This window comes from Diabrotica undecimpunctata, chromosome 10 (assembly GCF_040954645.1).
Source record: "Diabrotica undecimpunctata isolate CICGRU chromosome 10, icDiaUnde3, whole genome shotgun sequence".
Taxonomy (NCBI): Eukaryota; Metazoa; Arthropoda; class Insecta; order Coleoptera; family Chrysomelidae; genus Diabrotica; species Diabrotica undecimpunctata.
In genome coordinates this window covers 32720040-32738044 of record NC_092812.1, presented here as the reverse complement: position 1 = coordinate 32738044, position 18005 = coordinate 32720040, and the positions used below count along the sequence as shown (strand labels likewise).

The 18005-nt window shown below is 34.7% G+C and overlaps 1 protein-coding gene across 1 annotated transcript in view; it reads left to right on the top strand.

Moving 5' to 3' along the window:
• The first annotated feature begins 478 nt into the window (after positions 1–478).
• Positions 479–18005, top strand: part of sosie (oogenesis-related potein sosie) — a 44255-nt gene continuing 26728 nt past the window's right edge. Inside the window, exons 1-2 of the mRNA XM_072546246.1 lie at positions 479–741; positions 14193–14321. Coding sequence (XP_072402347.1) covers positions 609–741; positions 14193–14321 — 262 coding nt within the window. The 5' untranslated portion in view covers positions 479–608. The remainder of the gene's footprint in view (positions 742–14192; positions 14322–18005) is intronic.

Below are 18005 nucleotides of genomic sequence, written 5' to 3'. Positions count from 1 at the left end.
GAAAAGTACCAAATTAGGAGTATTCCGTACATTTTTTTACGTAGTACAACATTTTATCGTAAAATATTTGATAGTACCTACATTTTGAAATGGTTAGAAACAATCGAACAAAAATCTAGGAACAAACTCAGTAACCCAAAAGCTTACTCGCCATTAACTTTTAAAATAATTTTATAAAATGGTACTCGTCCACCATTTTAAATCATTACGTTACCAAAATATCACAAAAAGGATGTTAAAGTACCTTAGTTTACTTATTCACTTCAAAATTTATTAAGTTTTGTGGTTCAGAAAATAGTTGTTAGAGGTGAAGTTTTGGATGCGCATTGTATATATTTTACATTGTATCTTCGATATTGCAATTTTCCTTTTCATTTAATATCGCTTCTTTCCGAAGTTCGGATAATATCCGTTTAATTTGCGGTTTCCTTAATCTTTTTTAAAGATGTTTGTTTGAACTTTAGCCACAGTATATAAAAAATAGCACGTGCATGACTTAGAAAATACGCAAGCGTATTGTGGGTTAATAAAGCTGCAGCAACAACGCATTCAACCAAAGGCTGTAATTCAAAAAAGTAGAGGGAAGTCCTCAGGGTGTTCAGTGCAAGATGAACGCTTTTTATGTGACTGTGTCTATAATTCCACTGATTTTGGTGTTTGCGGGATTTAACCACGCTCATGGACTAACAACTTTCGGAAAATCCAATAATCAAGGACAGCCGCCTGTGCAACCCACAGTTGGTACGACATATCACCGTTTAATTTTTTTATCGATAATTTTTGTTTTTATTGCTTTTCAAAATGGGACGACACGATAGTGCACAGATACCTTCTGTTCATTTTCATATTTAGTGGTTCTGTTCTCATCATGCATACAAGTTTTGTTTGTTACATTTCTAGCGTCGCTCTCCTTTTAATTATTCAAACTGGTATATACTTAGTTTAGCGCTTTTTTGTTTATTCACGCTTTAACACTCACTCAATATCATTTATTTTTCACTAGCTATCAAAGAATTAGACTTTTGAAAATATTGGCGAACATTTTTATTACATTCTTATTCAGTTCTAAATTGGTATTTTTATTATATATATATATATATATATATATATATATATATATATATATATATATATATACAAAAGAAAAAGGTATTGTGTACATTTGTTTGAAATTATTTAATAAATACCTGAGAATATAAAAAACAACTAAAAAACTATCCAAAACTATGTTAAATATTATGTTTTATATAGGAATAAGCCACCATTATTGGTTGTGATTGTGATTACGATTAGAATCACATTCTTAATTAAATAAAAAACATAATATGTAACTTAAACAAGCCACAAGAAAGTAGTTTTAGAACATCGATACAAAATTAAATTGAATTTTAATAAGGAAATCATATTTAGTAGTTCAGTTTTTTTTCTTGAGTGCTGGCTCTTTTAAGAAGGTCGTATATCACTACGGCTATCTTCACCTTGTTACTGCTGCTCTGAACAGCTCAACAAAGTTACAGTTTTTCCACTGTCTCAAAATATTTAACCAGGACATACATGGTCTTCCTATGCTTCTCCTACCCAGTATCTCTCCCTGTATAATGATCTGCAGCAATCTCTCTTCTTTCATAACATGGCCCTGATACTTATCTTATCCATCTAGCTTATTTTTAAGATTCTTCTGTAAGTCTACATCTTAAACGCTTCTATTATAATGCTAATATTTTTTTTTATCGTCCATCCTCTTATTCCATACAATAATACCGAAATACATAACACATCAGTATTTGTACTTTAAGTTCCATGCTCAGATCATTGCTGCAAAGTAATTTTCTCATATTATTAAATGTTGATCGGGCTTTTCCCATGCTCGATTTTATTTTTGTTTTCGGTTACGACTGTTTACCAGTATATATATCTGTCTTTCTTTTGCACAAATTTTCCTTTAGTCCTTAACCTCACTCGATGTGCTTTGCATATTCTTCTTCTACGGCACCCTAGCCCAAATTGGGCTATAGTGCCGTAGAAGAAGAAAAAGAAAACCACCACTACAAAACCACTGAAGTCTGTCCGGTGGTTTTGTATTAGTACACATGCCCTGAGTTTCATCAATTGTAGCTTTGAGTCTAATTAGCTTGTGTGGTATTGCCAATTTAGCCAATATATTGTAGAGTTTGTTCCTTTTGATTGAGTCGTATGCCTGTTTGTTCACATGGTGTTTGTAGACTTACAAACACCATGTGAACATCAATGTCATGTTCCCATGATTTACTCAAGATCTGTTTGACTGTAAATGTTTGATCCAGTGTCGATCTTCCCCGTCGGAAGCCCGTCTAATACTCTCCAATAATATTTTCTGCTAGTGGTCGGAGCCGCTGGTTTATAATATACGTGAGAACTTTATATGCTGTACATAGTAGAGAAATTCCACCGTAGTTTTTGCACTGGAGGTTGTCTCCTTGTTTATAGATCGGGCATACTATACTTTTCTTCCAGTCGTCGGGTATTTTCTCTTCTTGCCATATATCTTTGATAGGCACGTGGATGTGAAGCGCTAGGTGGTCGCTACCTACCTTATACAATTCTGCTGGTATTTCGTCAACTGCCGGGGCTTTATTGTTTTCTGGGCCTCAATAGCTTCGAGAACTTCCTCTATGGTTGGTACCCATTTCATCTTCCATGTCTACTTGTGGTGTCACTTTTTATCTTTTTTAGGTATTCGTAAGGCCCTCTAATTTCGTTGTTTTTGAAATTTTCTTTCATTTTTCTATTTGTCCAATGTCAAATGATGTTCGTCTTTCCCGTGTTCTTCTTGTTATATACATTGTCATACTCTGTCTGCACTCGTCATCAAACAATGCTCCTCTTCACGCGTTTTTCTTTTCTTCTCACCGTTATCAGTACTGCTATTTTGATATTATTTCATTTGCCCTCTATGGAGTACAGTGCTAGCGTCCTTAATTCATTTGCGACTTCTTCTTCGAACTTCTCTTTACATTCCTGAATCTTCAGTTTTTCCAGGTCCAGTTTATTTGTTGTTGTTGTTGTCTTTCGCTTCTTTCTTTGTTGACTCTGCATCTAAATTTGATTTGGAGTAAAAGATGGTCTGATCCACAGTATGCTCCTCGTCATGTTCTCACATCTGAGATACTACTGGCAGCCCTTTTGTCTATCAGCACATGGTCATTGTTATATTCAGTTTTAAACCTATTTTATGACAGGCTGCACTAAGTTCTTCCAACATTTTCTTGATTTGTCCCAAATCGTCTGCAATCAGGACTATATCGTCTGCGTAGCTTAGGTGGTGTAGCATCTCTCCGTCCACATTTATTCCTTTGTCACCCCATTCGAGGGTTTTGATCACTTTTTCTAGAGCCGATATGAAAAGTTTAGGTGACAACGTATCACCTTGTCTGATTCCTCTTTGGATTTTTATTTGGTTGCTGTTAGCGTGTAGTTGTATCGAGCTTGTAGCATTTTTATATGTATTACATATTAGCCTCGAATATCGGCTATCAATGCGGCTCTCGTTTAGTGCTTCTATAACACTATCGAGTTCTACTGAGTCGAATGCTTTGTGGAAATCTACGAATGTTAAAACTAAGGGCTTGTTATATTCTATAGATTTTTCGATGAGTTGTTTTATTGTTTGGAGGCGATCGTTGGTTCCAAAGTTTTCTCTGAATCCAGCTTGTTCTCTACTTTTATATAGGTCTAATTTCTTGTCTAATCTTGTGATGATTACTCTCGTGAAAAGTTTATAAAGATGGTTTAACAGACTAATTGGTCGGTAATTTCCAGATCAGTTTTTTCTCCTTTTTTGTGCAGAATAATTGTTTTGGCTCTATTCCATTCAGATGGTATGGATTTATTTGTCAAACATAGATTAAAGAGATCTTTTATTTCCCTCATTAGAGGTTCACCGCCATTCTTAACAGCCTCGATCACAATTCCATCGTCTCCTGGTGATTTATTGGATTTCATTTTATTCATGGCTTATCTAATTTCACTGAGAGTTATTTCTGGCATGAGTTCAGAGACTTGATTTAGTATTGTTTTGCTTATTACATCTTTTAGCTGTGTTTGGTTCATCCTTCTGCTTTTATAAAGTTCTCCATAGAAGTCTTCTACGATTGTTTAAAGCTCCTCTCTATTTGTTGTTATTTCGCCCTTTTTGTTTTTTAATTTAATGATCTGACTTTTTCCATTATTTAGTTTTCTTCGCAGACTTTTAGACCTTTGTTATTTGCTATGGTTTGTTCGATCTTTAGTGTATTGTACTTTCTTAAGTCTTTTCTTGTTGCTTTCTTGACTTCTCTGTTTATCTTTCTCTTTTGCTCTCCATTTGGATCATTTCTTTCTATAAGAGGATTTCTTTGTTTCATTAAATTCCTGGTGTAAGTACTAAATTTTTCTTCATTCTTATTTCTGGGACAGTGTTTTCTCATGCTTTCTCCAATGGCTTGCGTAATATGTTAGTTTATTGTATCTATGTTTTCGTTGAGAGTTATGTCTGTGTTGTTTCTCACTTTGGTTTCGATGTCGCCTTGATATTTTTTAATATCTCTAGGTTGGGTCCATATTGGTATTGGTTTCGTATTTACTAATTTGCGTCTCTCTTGTTTTGTACTTATTTTAACTTCTGCTCTTACCATTCTATGGTCGCTACCAGTGTTGAATGCATTCAGGACCGTTACATCTTGGATGATTTCTTTTTTGTTTGTAATTATGAAGTCAATTTCCTTTTTTTGTTTTATTATCTGGGCTTCCCAGGTCCATCTTCAATGTGGTTTCTTATAGAAAAAGCTATTCATTTGGACTAGATTGTTCTGAAGGAGAAAACCAATTAAGGTCTCTCCTCTTTCATTCCTTCCATTTAGTCCAAATTGTCCCAGTGATGTTTCTTCTAGACATGCTTTGATTCCTGTTTTCGCATTGAAATCACCACATATTATCACGTATTGTGTGGGTATGTGGTTTAGGGCTATTGAGATATCATCGTAGAATTCTTCGACTTCTTTATCTGAATGGGTGATTGTTGGTCATCCGCAAAGAAAAGTGTATATAGCGTGTTTTCTTCCACCGTTATTCCCATGTTTCTAGATTTTTTTACCCTTTTCACTAAGAATCTGTCCAAATAGATTTTAAATAAGGTGGGTGACAGACAGCAGCCTTGTCTTAGTCCCTTTGTTGATCGAAAAGGGGAGAAGTTTTGTTCGTAGTATTTTTGAGTGACGTTAATAAGAATTGGGTTTATTTTAAAGTTATCCATTTCTATCCATAGTTGGGAGATCAGTACACTGTCATATGCTTTTTCCAAATCTATTAAAGTTATATGGGTTTCTCTATTTCTCTGCACTCGTTTTTCCATTGCAATTTTTAATGTGAAAATATTATCCATAGTGGGGAGTCCGGCCCTAAACCCCGCTTGTTCTTAACATGCTAAAAATTACATGCTTTAATTATTTAACTTCATCTGGCAACAACGCCAGTACCCATCTGTTTAGTCAAAATCTATCATTCTCCCATTTCTCAAAAGCCAAAAATCTCGTATAGATCCTGATTCCAACAAACCGATCTGGGATATACATATTATACCAGGAAAGTGATATTCACGAATCCCTGGCAACAAAATAACAGCTTAAAAAAGTTATAGTTATGGAATATTCGTGGAAATTGCCTTCATTTTATTAAGAACTTCTAGAAAATAGATCGTTTCGTGTATGGGTTAACAACTACTACTCCTAAACACAGAAGGAAGAAAGTGAGACCCCCAAGGCTCAATTAATAGCCCCACACTTTCCTTAATCGCCATTAGTGACAAAATCAAAAACCTCATAAATCCTTTAAAAGCACATTTATATGCAGATAACTTGGTTGTTTATGTAATAGGCAAATATATAAGTTTAACTTAAATAGTATAGTATTCTCTAAAAAAAAAACCATACACGGAATTCTAATATCTAATTTTTACACATATCTCTATCCTTCAAATCATGTGAGAAATTCTTAGACATGTGTTTTGATATACAGCTGACTTGGGAGCCAAGTCAATTAACATTGTCAAATAGATACTGGGACTCTGATTGCTCTACGCTGATAACAATGTACAGAACTTTAATATGATCAAAAATTGATTATTTATGGATTAATTTCTTACGCTTCTGCATCCCCATATTGTTAAAACACTCTTAGCTAGACTTTACACACAACACAGCACTTTTTTGGAACATTCCGAACATCACATGTGGAATGTTTATATTGTAAAAGTAGGGAGTCTTTATTATATTACGTCAATAGCTTTAAAGATTAACAAACCTCTATTTAATAACACATTCATTAATGGATATAAATTAACAAAATTGTGGACAACGTTGAAAAGATCTAACATCAACCACACATTGATAAATGCTGTACAAGAACTATATAGAGACTCAAAGGCACAGATAAAAACAGGAAAATATATAACGGAAGAATTCCTGGTTACAAAAGGCTTGCGACAGGGATGCTGTATCTCACAAACCGTATTCAAGATATATGTTGCAGCAGCATTGGAAAGATGGAAAAGAAAGGTGCATAGGATGGGTATAGAGCTTAGCAATGAATGTATATATACACTCCAGTTTGCTGATGACCAGGTAGTACTAGCGACCGACAGGGAAGACATGCAGTACATGCTTAGAAAACTGATAGAAGAATATAACGACTGGGGAATAAATGTCAATACAACAAAAACCAAATATCTTTGTATTGGAAACGAGTCAGATAACATAGACCTCGAAAACGGACAACATATTTTGTGCTGTCGGAGCTATGATTACTTGGGTGTTGCCTTTGACAATACAGGAACTGATACACGGGAAATAGAAAAACGAATCACTCAAGCAAAGAAAGTCTTAGGATGTCTCAATGGTATACTATGGAGTAAAGAGATAACGAAAGGAAGAAAATTTAATATATATGAGACCATGATTAAAACTACTCTTCTTTATGGCGCTGAAACATGGAGAATTAGTGAAAAGAACAAAAAGCGAATAGAAGCAGTAGAGATGGATGCAATGAGAAGATCTTTAGGTATTTCCAGACGAGACCGAATCAGACATGATGTAATAAAATAACGTATGGGAATAGAAGGAAATATAACTCAAGATATAGAGAAGAAACAATTAAGGTGGTATGGGCATGTTCAACGGATGCCAGCAACAAGACTCCCCAAAAAAGTAGTAGAATGGCAACCGATAGGTCGACGGTAAAGAGGAAGACCCAGATTAGAATGGCAACACGGCGTAAACAAGTCCATGAGCGAAAGAAATTTAACAACAAACCACGGCGAAGATAGGAAGAGATGGTGATTAGGTAGCGGACAACGTCGAAAGACGTTCTACACCGATGTATATATATATATATATATATATATATATATATATATATATATATATATATATATATATATATTAATGAATATATAAATCTCTTTTATCAAACACAAACATTACTACGAGCGAGTACGGTGATACCAGAGGTGTCTCGACATCGAATCTTCAGCTGTTCTTATTAGCTGTTCAAAATTTAGCCCTGTCCATTGTCGGATGTTTCTGAGCCACGATAGTCTTTTCCTTCCTAGGCCTCTCTTTCCCTCGATTTTTCCTTTCACTATAAGTTGGGCATATTGGTACTTATTACTTCTCAGTATGTGGCCTAGGTATGATGTTTTTCTAACTTTTACTGTGTTAAAAAGTTCTCTTTCCTTGCCTATTCTATGCAGCACTTCTTCGTTTGAGGTATGCGATGTCCATGAAATTTTGAGTATTCTCCGGTAGATCCACATTTCAAAGGCCTCCAATTTATTTACGGTTGATGTTTTAATGGTCCACGTTTCAACTGCATATAGAAGAGTCGACCAGACGTAGTATTTTGATAAACGTAGTCGAATTTCGAGTTTTATTCGAGAATCACAAAGCAGTTTTTTTATTTTTTCGAAAGATTTTCTGGCCTGTTCTATTCTCGATCTTATTTCTAGATCAGGATTTAGGCTGCTATCGATCCAACACCCCAGGTACTTAAATCTATTGACCTGTTCTAAAATGTGCCCATTTATTGAGCAAGGTTGAGGTACGTTTTGGTTTTTTCGGATTGACATCACTTTGGTTTTTTTAATGTTTATTTTCATACCAAATTGCTCACAGGTCGAGTTGGTCTTGTCGATGAGTCGTTGTAGACCTAAGTCGGAATCCGCAATTAACACTGTTTCATCGGCGTATCTGATACTGTTGATATTTACGCCATTCACCTTGACTCCATCCTTGGAATCCTCCAATGCTTCTTTAAATAGAAACTCGGAGTAAAGATTAAACAGCAGAGGCGACAGAACACATCCCTGTCTAACCTAATTTCTACTTCTGCGGATGTGGAACTTTCGATCCTAACTCTGGCGTTTTGGTTCCAGTACAAGTTTTTTAAGAATTTGATGTCTTTTCCATCTAAACCGACTTCTTGCAAACGTTCTAATAGTAGGTCGTGTCTTACTCTATCAAATGCTTTTTCGAAGTCTATAAAGCATATAAATATATCCTTCTGTTGGTTGTAGCATTTTTGGGCGAGAACTAGTAAACTGAACAGGGCTTCTCTCGTTCCCATGCCGGCTCTGAATCCAAACTGATCGTCTCCGATGATTGTTTCGCACTTTCTATAGATACGATTATGTAAGATTTTTAGAAGGACTTTTACTGCATGACTCATAAGGCTTATCAGACGGAACTCATTGCAGTGTTGTGGGTTTGGCTTTTTTGGTAGTGGGATGAATATTGACTCCAGCCAATCTTGGGGTATTTTGCCTGTATCATAAATGCGATTGAATAAAAGGACAAATATTTCGATATTTTCTACGCTGATTAATTTTAACGTTTCTGGGTATATTCCGTCTGGACCTGGGCTTTTATTTGTTTTAAGATGATTAATTGCATTTATGATTTCAGATTTCAGAATTGTTGGCCCTTCGTTGTTATTTTCCAATCTTGGTTCTTCTCGTATGTCGTGAAAAAGAATTTTAATATAGTTTTCCCATTCTTTCAGTTTATCTTCCGTTGATTCTAGCAGTTTGCCATCCGTGTTCAGCATGGTGTGAAAAGTCGTTCTCTTGAACTTTCATTTCATTTCATTCGAAAAATTTTCAAATATTTTTCCAATTAATATTAAAAACTCCCCAACTTTGATAATTAATAGTGAAAATATAAATACTGGCGTAACCCAATGTGACAAACATATTAATAGTCATGCAAAAATCAAGCATAATCTAGATTTAATTCTCAGTGAGCATTGTTATAAAATCTTTACAGATGCATCCAAGTGTGACCGAGGAGAAGGCCCTGCATTCGTTACCCCAAGCGATACATTTCAATTTCGTCTCCCAAAGTATATTACTTCATGATTTTCTCCGGCCCGCTCTATGCAGTGCTCAAAGCTATCCTGCGTATTAATTCTAATGCCATTGTCTATGTCAAAAAATGCTGAATAAGAAGCAGTTACTGGCGGCTCTGTTTTGTTCTTCTCTTGATTCTTCTCCAAAAGCACCTTTGTTTTTAGATTTTATTGATTTTTAAAATAGTAAAGTGCATTATTAAGCTTAAACATTGATGGAACAAGAACCACTTGCATATCCGTAATCAGCAAATTAAATAAAAAAGCTTATTCCATTTCATTCATCCTACTTTAAATTCCCTGTATGCATATCCAATGGATTTATCTTTGCTTTCTTATCCTGATCCTAGAGATTTAATAATATAGTCTTGTACAATCATTTCACCATCAAAAATCACCATCTTATTTGTAGTACCTTTATCTTCTAGATTTTCTAATGTTGTTCTAATAAATTGCAATCATTTTCTCCAAGTGTCTGTCTCCACTGTTTCTCTTTGCTTTAATACTCTTTCATTTTCAAACTTTGTTACATAGTACTTGTAGTAGTACTTATTGTAACTCCTAGTACATTTACATCATTTTTGCAATTTAGGAAATTTCCAAGGCATAGACGGCAATAGGTACTTTTTATGGCTTTGCATGTTGATTATTATTTTTAAACCCTATACACTAATATAATAGGACTAATCGGGAGCGATAAGGACTTTTAGACGTTCCAGGTAGTTCATATCAAAGTTGGTTTATTTGTTTAACACGTTTAGTGCCACAGTAAAACCTTAAAACTTAGTCCCGCAGATCAAATTAATATTCATCAATTTAATTATTTTTAAAATAAAAGTAAATAGTGTCTAGTCGAATCTACAATCGAAAATCGGCAAACAGGAAATAAACTAGCAGTGGAGGAAATGAAAGGAAACAAATCACCAGAAAAAAGTTTTTACATTCCTAATCAATAGCCCTCTAACTTCATCGTCAAATTTCCCAAAAACTTCTTCCACTGCTATCTATCTTCACTGCTGATATTTTATTCTGGATCTTCATTTGCTTCTTGGTTCCATCATTCCTATTCTTAATGTGATACTTCCATTTCATGCATTCCCTTTACATCGTCCAGCCACCTAATTCTCTGGGATATAATTTTCCTTTCTTAATTTTTTTTTCTGAATATTTGTTTTTGAATCCGTACAATATGACTGGTTATATGATAATTTTATAGAAGTATATTTGATTTTTCTTGAGGCAATTTTGCAGTTTATTACGCTGTTTACTGCTCTTTCACTTCTACTTCCTTCACTGTGGATATTATTTATTTTTAATGCTCCTGTTCTTCTGAGATCTTCTTGGACATTATCAAACCATCTTTGTTTCCGTCGTTCTTTCCTTATTTCCTTGATTTCGCCTCGTTTAAGGACCATCTGTGGTATCCACTCATTATCCATTCTCATCACATGTCCTATCCATATAACTTGTTGCGATCTATGAAGTGGCTGATGCTCTGTTCGTTAAATAGTACCTCTAGCTAATTAGTGAAGGTCTGTATAGGGCTCTAGGCATGTTTCAGGCCCATCTTTTCGTCCAATGTAATTCAATCCAATTTTTGTAAATATGATATTTTAATTGTCTATAATTGACTACTTATCTCATTATTACAGTTTTAGAAATTCTTGTTTTTCGCGATACATATTTGGATTTCATTAGTGATTTTAGGCTTGGTATTGTTTGATAATCTCCAGATAAATGGTTCACTCTAGATATGAAAGTGATCCGACCATCTTTTTTTGCTCTGTATTTTCAAGAATGATTTCTTTTTAGGTCAAAATATCTTGTCTGATTCGCTTTTTTATAATACCTCTTGATTATTTTCTTTTTCCCTTAGTGTTGCGTGATCATCAGCTAAAACCAGGTATTGATGTTCATTATTCTTTATCTCTCTTTTTACCTTTCTTTTTATTTCCCTTGTTTATAATTAGCTCCAGCTCCACCTCCTTATAGTCAGTACTCATTGCATTGTTCCGTTTTTTTAATATAGTACCCCTGATCTTATTACGTTTCTGTTTTTTCAAATTTTTAATTCTTTTTGTTTCATTTCCATATCCTTCTTTCAATTGATAGCTTGCTCAAGCCCCCTTTTATTACTTTTCATTATTTCGTTTTTCCCCCGGTATTTTTCTTATCATACTCTACATTATCCGTTCTATCTTACAAAGTTTGAAGTCGTTTTGTAACACCAGAAAACTTTTTTTCGTTTTGTCAACGTTTTTTTATTCTAATAAACATGTATACCTTTTTATTTCCATACTGTCGCAATCTTTCTTAATAGTCAGGTGCCACTCTATGACTTTTATTATTTTTTTTATTTTTAGTTCATTAGCTTCTTTAAATAAAATTTTTCTCGCTTGTTTCCTTTTCTAGCCAATCTAGTTCATTTTTTAGCACCTTTCTCACAACCCATCTTTTGTTTTTCATTAAGTATATTATTAGACTTCGCTAATTTTTTTTGCTCTTTTTTAGTGTCACTATCTCATGTCTCATAAAATCATTTTTTATCCCCATTTTCGTCTTCACTTCTTCGCTTTTTGTGCCAGTCATCATTACTATTACTTTCCATATTTCAAATTACACACCGCGAATGAAATCAAACCTAAGTCAACCTCCCAGAGGATTAATTTCTACTAAGGGTAATCCAAATTACTAAATAAAGTAGAAGAATGGTAAACATTCGTTTGTTAGTCCTCGTTATAATTGGATTATATCTGAATATCGTTGTAAAATAGTAATTGTTGTAGATAAAATATAGTATGCAATAAAACGTTATCGTATATCAATAATCATATTTGTGAGTTGTGTATAGTAGTTACCGTTCGGAGGATACTTGTAATGACTGCTCAGATGAGATTTATATTATTTATGTATAGTAGTTGATGACCTAAATTTCCGTCTTTTCTATGGTGTCCAATATAATACTTTTTATTATTCTGTTGTCGCTCATTCTTTGGACGTGTCCATACCAGCGTAGTTGTGATGTCCTTTGTTATTCTGTGTCTAATCTGTTTTTCCGACAGATTTTCTTTAGCGATTGTTCTGTGCCATCTTGCGTCTGGTATACGTCTGATATGAGTTAGATCGCGTCTGTTATATGTCTGATATGGATGTTTAAGCATTGAAACTACGTTTTAAGTATATTAATATAGCGTTGTTGTCGTTTTGGCGATGTCTTTGCATTTTTTTTGTGATAACATATTCATTAGCCCATCCTATGTCATTTACCGCTTTATACGTAGTAATTGAACCAATAACAACAAAGATATGATATAGTGCCGCTTTGGTAATGTTGCCATTGATTTTACTGTTTGTTGTCATATTCGATATCCCGTCCTCTTTCATTTGACGTCTCATACGGTAAAATCGGACCAATAACAACGGGGATACAATAAAGTGCCGTTTTGGCAATGTCTTTCCATCTGTTTTTTGTATTAACGTATTGGATATCACCTCCTCTTTCATTTAACGTATTACACGTAGTAATCTGACTAATAACAACAGAGAAACGATATAGTACCGTTTTGGCATTGTCTTTGCGTTTGTTTTTTGTCCTAACATATTCATTACCACCTCCCCTTTCCATCGATATCTTGCACATTGTTGAACGTTGAGCCGTTTAGACGTTACAAGCTTAGTGTCCTTTTGGAAATACGCCGCCATGTTTTTTCTGTGTTAACGTATTCGCTACCCCCTCCCCTTTCCGATGATATGTTGCACGTTGTTGTACGTTGAGCCGTTTAGACGTTACAAGTTTAGTGTCCTTTTGGCAATGCCGCCATCTTTGTTTTTTGTGTTAACGTATTCGTTACCTCCTCCCTTTTTCGACGATACCTCATACGTCACGATCCGACGAGCAAAAAATGACCAGAATGGACCTTAGATTTTCTTATGGAGAATTACATGGGAAAATGGTCTGTTTTGGCACAGAACCCGTGCTGTCCCTTTACTCTTAACATTCTAATTTATACACTGGAAATTTAATGTGGCCTATGTCGATAATCGTTTTAGTGGACTTTAAACTGCCAACCAACCAGTATATAATATCTCCTGTTAACTTATTTTCAGACAATATTTCGTTATTTTTACCCGGACAATTTCACTAGCACTATTATTCACTTGTTATAAACATTTATACATTTTGAAATTTAACCCGTCGTTGCTTATAGCGTGATCCTTCTCAACCGTATCAATTTTGTAGAAATCCCTAAATCCAGATTTTTATATCTTTCTCACTTTCATTTTCAACTGGTTCTTGGACATTCTAGTTAGCCTGTGTTTGTGTACCTTTTTTATGTTTTCTGACCTTTTATGCGCTTTCTCTCTAATAATACATGATTCATCTGCTTCTTGGTTCGGCGATTCAGCGATGTCCAGGATGTATCTTTATAGCGAAGTAATATACATCATATTACTTTTCTTTCTTTATTCTTTCATATATTTTTAGCAATTTTCAGAAACCCTAAGAAGTTCTTAATTATTTTAGACGACAGCGTCTGCCTTTCTACTCCACATCATTGGTCATACCTTAACACTTTTAATCATTGACTCAATCTGCTTTTAAATATTTTTAAATAAGAACTAATGTAAATTTGGATAAGAAAAAGAAAAAGACAGTCAAGGCAATAAACAAATCAATGTGCTTTAATTTGTATACCTTTGTATTTATATGATTTGATGACAAAAGGAAAAGTTTTTGTTAATATTATAGTTTTTCTAACCATTTCTGTCATTTTCAGCATCTGGAAAACCATGCACAAACCAAAACAACTGCACACTAATCAAAGGAACAACATGTCTACGATCTTACTGCTTGTGTGGCGATAATAGTCATCCGGTAAATGGATTATGCAGCGCAAAATTTAAAGGTAATAAATACAATATTATTTGAAATGTATACAATAACATAGAATCCAATTTTTTAAAGAATACTAATAATAGTTTTATTTAAAATGACCCCTACACCTGTCAGGTAAAAGAGAATACTGATGGTATTATTGAACATGTTTTTTACTAAATAGGGAATTAAAATAAACGTAGAGTGACGGGGCAAAGTGATCTAAGTGCCAAAAAACATTTTATTGGGAAAACACAAAAAACCGTTTTTGAATCAAATTTATTGTAGTAAATGTCAAAATGTTTAAAAAATATTGTTTATTGTCATCATCGAGAAATTGCAACATTGCAGTAATGTCTTTCTTTTTAGATTCTTTTAAAGGTAAGGAATTTGGAAGAGAAGACAGTGTAGCATTTTTGATGGTAGTGGCAGTAATGCCAGGTTTTAGGACTATACAACTTTCCCACGGTGCTAAATCACTGTAACTTTTCTTGTACATGACGGTCCCAGGGTTGTTCTTTGAAACTCGAATCCAAACAGCTGTAGAAATTCCAAGTTTGGCTGTATTCAGAAACGCGAAAGAGGCTGCATCAAAATCAAAAAACGTTTTCTCGTCACCCATGTTCAGAACTTTGTAAGGACGTGAAGGTCTCGCTGTGACTATCGCCTTCATAACATCCTGCATATTAATTAGCTTGCATTGTCTTGCTCTTTTTTCGATTAAAGCAAAATCTCGATCTGAAGCTGAGAACGAATGACCTGATACAAGAAACTTATGATCAATCGTTTCAAAAACTTCATGGCAGACAAGAAAAATGTACAAGAACAAAAGCATTCTGTTTTTCAACTGACCTGCACAGTTATCACTCCAAACGCACAAATTTTTTTTGTATGTATTGAGTAGTCCACAGTTTAGTGTTTGTAAAAGGCAACATGCCATTTGGTTGCCTCCTCTTCCTGATTGCCCCTCATGCCAAATACACATCAATCCATCATCTGTATCAGCCACGTGAATACCAAAGTTGTAACCAGATATTTGGCGGGAATAGTACATACTACTGTGAGTTAGTTTGGGTAACGAAAAAACTTTCTGCAAATCCATTGTTATGGTGCACGTGTCACTTACTGGCAAGGTGCTTCGTATAAAGTCGCTTTTTATAAATGCGAAAACAGCTTCTACTTGGCGGTGATGTAACTCAAGTTTTGTTGTCCCTGTTTTCTTGGTTGCTGGGTCAGAACTTTTGGTTGATATGCTCAGTTGATCGCATGTTTTGCAAGTATCCACTCGTGGTCGACGGAAGGATAGGTTCGGAAAATCCTTCAAAAAAACACTTCGGTAAAACTTGTGTAAAATATGAGTACAAGGATTCTTTTCTTGAAATGCCCTGAAAAGCCTATGCACATTCAGATCAGAGCTCAAATACTCTTTGTCCGACTTAAGTCGGTTCTAATGACTGACATCTCTAGGGAAGCTATCAATATGTTGTTTCACTAAACGACGATCATGGACAGTGAATTTAAACATTTTTGCACCACCTCGCTTGTCTGTGTACATGTAATCCCCACTTTTTTTCTTCTTGACAATGGTTGTAATCCTTTGGGGAGTAACAGCAAAAATCTTCATGAATGTCTGTTTACAAACTTTTTGTAAACCTCCCTTACCATCAGGAACAGTGTAACTCATAGTGCATTGGCGTCGGCTCTCTGAATCATCATCGTAAGTACCATGACGACGTCGTGTCACCGGAAGTATCTGAATCAGTCCCATAAGATAACTACCCTGTGCATTTAAATCCAGTGAATAGTAGGACTCATGGAGTTCCATCTTCTCTATTCCAGTCAGTTCCTTACAATAGCTGTTCTTACATTTGCATTCAACCTGAAAACAAAAAAAGCAAAATATAAGGTTACATTGCAAATATTGGTTTTTGTTGCTAACATCATTATTGCACACATACTCGAAAATAAAAATTAATACTAACCTCGTTTTTAGGTTTACGTCTTGCCGGAACTAGTTTTTTAAATTTATCGGTAGTGTACGAATTTCCACTAACTCGTGCCTCACTCTGTATTTTTCTCTTACGTTTTTTGTTTTTAACTGTTTCATCACGACAAAATGCTTGTTCATTCATTATTTCATGCAAAATAGGAATTTTAACCTTAAAACGACACGTTCCTGAACGTTTATAAGCAACTACTGACATGGAACAATACTAATAAAGAAGCATGGCACTTCGAACAGTTTGGCCGGACACGTCCGAAGGACATACCGCTAGCTTGATCATGCAGTCAATTTTTGAATTAGGTAACAGTAGAATAGGGACTTAAATCACAGTGGGGCTATTGGCGATGGCACATAGAACACTTTGAGTGGAAAAAGTGATTTTTTGATTTTTTGGCACTTAGATCACTTTGCCCCGTCACTCTACAACAGCAGGAAAAACCTTCTCCTTCTTCTTCTTTTTATGTAAACATGACTCTGTTTTTCAATGTGCCTCCAGTAAGTCATTCATCGTTTTCGTGGTGTTCCTACTGATCGTCTTTACTACTCTAATTGTTTTCATTTGGCTTATATGATCGTTCCATTCTACTCTTCTATTTCTTACCCAGTCCTTGATGTTTTCCACCTTGCATCTACGTCGTATACTTCTAGCTCTATCCCATGTGTGTTTAACCATCAATTTTTCCACGTGTTTTCATCTCTGCTGTTTCTAACATCCTTTTTGTCCTCTCTGTGTCAGGTCGTGTTCCTGCCGCGTATGGCCTTATGGGTCTGATGACTGTTTTGTAAATTCTGCCTTTAATTTCTTTTCCGATATTTTTATTTCTCCATATTGTTTCACTCAGGTAACCTGTGGCTCTGCTTGCTCTATTTACTTGATCTTCCACTTTTGTTTCGAGCTTTCCGTAGCTAGATAAAGCGATGCCTAGATATTTAAAATCCATAACTTGTTCTATTATCTGACCTTCCAGCTCCAATTTACATTTTAGTAAATTTGCTGTTGTAACCATGCATTTTGTCTTTTTTGGGGAAATTGACATGTTAAATTTTTTGGTGGTTATATTAAATTGGTGCAGCATACGTTGTAAATCATCTTCACTTTGAGAGAGTAGTATTGCGTCGTCTGCATAGCAGATTATTTTAAGTTGTTTTTCTTCCATTTGGTATCCTTTTTTAGTTCTTACTTTTTTATTATTTCATCCATAATCAGGTTGAACAATAGAGGACTCAGGGAATCTCCCTGTCTTATCCCATCGCCAGCTTCAGTAGGGTCGGTTAGTTCTTCTTCTACTTTTACTTTTATTGTGTTGTTTTGGTAGATATTTTCGATCGTTTTGATTATTCCTAAAGGTATCTCTTTGGTGTACAATAAGTGAATAACATCCTTTAATTTGACTTGGTTAAATGCTTTCTTAAGATCCACGTAACATAGATATGCCGGTTTGTTGTATTCTAATGATTTCTAATGATAATGGTGATTCCGTATTTAGTCCTTTGACTCTGATTCTTGTTTGTGCTCTCTTGAGTGTGAAGTATTTCATGATGATTCTTATTTTACATAATACTAGGCTATGGTCGCTGTCGCTACCTGTATCTACTGAGTTAAGTCATCTTACGTCGATTATTTGTGATGGATGTACATATATCTCTGTTGGTTATAACGTAATCTATCATAGATCTTTGTCCATGGGTGTTATTTAATATATATATTTT